Raw genomic sequence first — 2500 nt, forward strand, 5'->3', positions numbered from 1 at the left:
CTTATGAAGACTCCACAACGCCCCCTCCCGGCGCTTAACGTCAAGGTCTCGAGTCACTTCAACGCCCTCTGAAACAACCCACACCCCCGAAGGGCCGCTTTCGCCCACGCTGAGAGCGACAGACTTTGGGTAAACAACGGGTGAATATTAGAGAGCCCGAGGAGGAAACTAATGAGGATATAATGTATATATACATACTGCATTTATACTTTACACACACACACACACACACACACACACACACACACACACACACACACATATATATATATATATATTTTTATATGTGTGTGTGTGTGTGTGTGTGTGTGTGTGTGTGTGTGTGTGTGTGTGTGTGTGTGTGTGTGTGTGTGTGTGAGTGTGTGTGTGTGTGTGTGTGTGCATGTATGTATGTATGTATGTATGTATGTATGTATGTAGGTATGTATGTATACACATACAAACGCACGCACAAGCGCACGCACAGACGCACACATGTACATATATACACATACATATAGATATATACATATATACGTATATGTATATATAGACACATACATATGCATACATACATCCATACATCCATCCATATATATATGCATATATATATGTTTATGTATATAGATATATATTTACATATTTACACACAGTATATACGCAAATAGAAACATCTTCCTCGCTGTCTCTGTTTTCTCACCTGTGCCCTTCTCGCTCTGTTCGCTCTCGATTTCCCTTTCCTTTTCTCATCTACTTCTCTTTCATATCCCTCTTTACTATCGTCGATGTTTAGCTGATTACATAAAAGCCAAACATTGTGGTCGGCCGGCCATTGGTCTCATTACTATATATATATATATATATATATATATATATATATATATATTTGCGGTTGTTTATACTATAGGTATTATTTTTTTTATTATTATTATTGTAATGATTATTATTATTGTTATTATTGTTATTATTAACATTGTTATCACCATTATTATTGTTACTGTTATCATCACCACTCTTATCATCACTATCATCATCACTATCATCATCACCATCATCACTATCATCATCACCACCACCATCATCACTTATCACCACCATCATTATCATCATCACTATCATCACCACCATCATCACTATCATCACCATCATCACTATCATCAGCATCACTATCATCACCACCACCATCATCATCATCACTATCATCACCATCATCACTATCATCATAACCATCATCATCACTATCATTATCATCACTATCATTATCACCATCATCATCACTGTCATCACCACCATCATCACTATCATCATCACCACCATCATCATCATCACTATCATCATCACCACTATCATCATCACCACCATCATCATCATCACTATCATCACCATCATCATCACTATCATCTTCACCATCATCACTATCATCATCACCATCATCATCATCATCATCATCATCATTATAATCATCATCATTATCATCACACACTAACACTCACATATGAACTGATTTGTGCATTCTTAGCAGTGCTAAGTGAACTTTGGATGGCCACCGCAGAGTTTTTAAACCTGTGAGTCATCAGGGGGAGAGTGGCTGTGGGCCTTGTTGATGTAAGCTACTCATTCATCTGTTAATTCTAATGTAATGTGTTCAGTTTCTGTCCACTGTTCTCTTGCAGGGAAGCACTCTAATGCAATGTGTTAATTGTCCTTTCCTTCTGTTGCAGGGGAAGCATGGCGTGCAGATGACAGGGGCGGGGGTAAAGGGGGAAAGCGGCGAAGATTACCGACGCGCTGTGTCAGGGGCCGTGGGCGGGGTGGGCGGCGTGGGCGGTGTGGCCACTCCTGGTGGTCGTGGCCGCTACTACCTGCGCTCTGACTACCCCCACCACGACCCCCACCCCCCTCGTCATGACTACCCGCCCCGTGACTACCTGCCGGAGAAGCTGGACGACTTGTACCCCCGCCACAAGGAGGACTTCTTCAGCCACAGACCCAAGGAGCGCGACGACCTGGCGGGGGGCTATGGGCCGCCCACCCCGGAGGAGCCCTTCACCCGGACGCCCTCGGCACGCGGGCCTCGCCTCCCGCAGGATCCCCGCCTGCAGCAGGATCCGCGTCTCCAGCAGGATCGGTTTCCCAGGATGCCCGACTACCCCCCTCCGCCACCCACGCCCGAGGCGAGGGGCGGCGCGGGCGGCCTGTACGGCGTGGGCGGCGGCGAGCGGGTGTCGCGCCTGTTGGAGCTGTACGGGACGCTGGACGGGCGGGGCGGGGGCGCCTCGGCGGCCGTGGGCGGCGGCGGCGGCGGCGGCGGTGGCGGCGGGGTAGCGGTGCCCGCGGGCTCTCGCTCGCACCACGACCTGTACGGTTCGCTGGACGGTCGCACGTCGCGCCTCTCCGACATCTTCCCGACGAGCGAGGCGGCGCGGCTGCGGCAGAACGCGGATTTCCGGCAGGCGGACGAGACCCGCTCGCTTTCGGGGCGCGAGGGCGTGTTGGCAGACCTGTGCCGCCGAAGGGAGCT

General features: G+C 48.9%; 1 protein-coding gene across 1 annotated transcript in view; it reads left to right on the forward strand.

The window, feature by feature from the left end:
* LOC125046911 (proline-rich protein 12-like) overlaps positions 1 to 2500 on the forward strand; it is a gene marked incomplete at its 3' end in the record, with an annotated part of 3799 nt that overhangs the window by 791 nt on the left and 508 nt on the right. The window contains exons 2-3 of the mRNA XM_047644914.1: positions 93 to 129; positions 1701 to 2500. The exon at positions 1701 to 2500 is cut by the window's right edge and continues 508 nt beyond it. Of these exons, the coding sequence (XP_047500870.1) occupies positions 93 to 129; positions 1701 to 2500 (837 nt within the window). The remainder of the gene's footprint in view (positions 1 to 92; positions 130 to 1700) is intronic.

The sequence above is a fragment of the Penaeus chinensis genome, chromosome 39 (assembly GCF_019202785.1).
Source record: "Penaeus chinensis breed Huanghai No. 1 chromosome 39, ASM1920278v2, whole genome shotgun sequence".
NCBI lineage: Eukaryota > Metazoa > Arthropoda > Malacostraca > Decapoda > Penaeidae > Penaeus > Penaeus chinensis.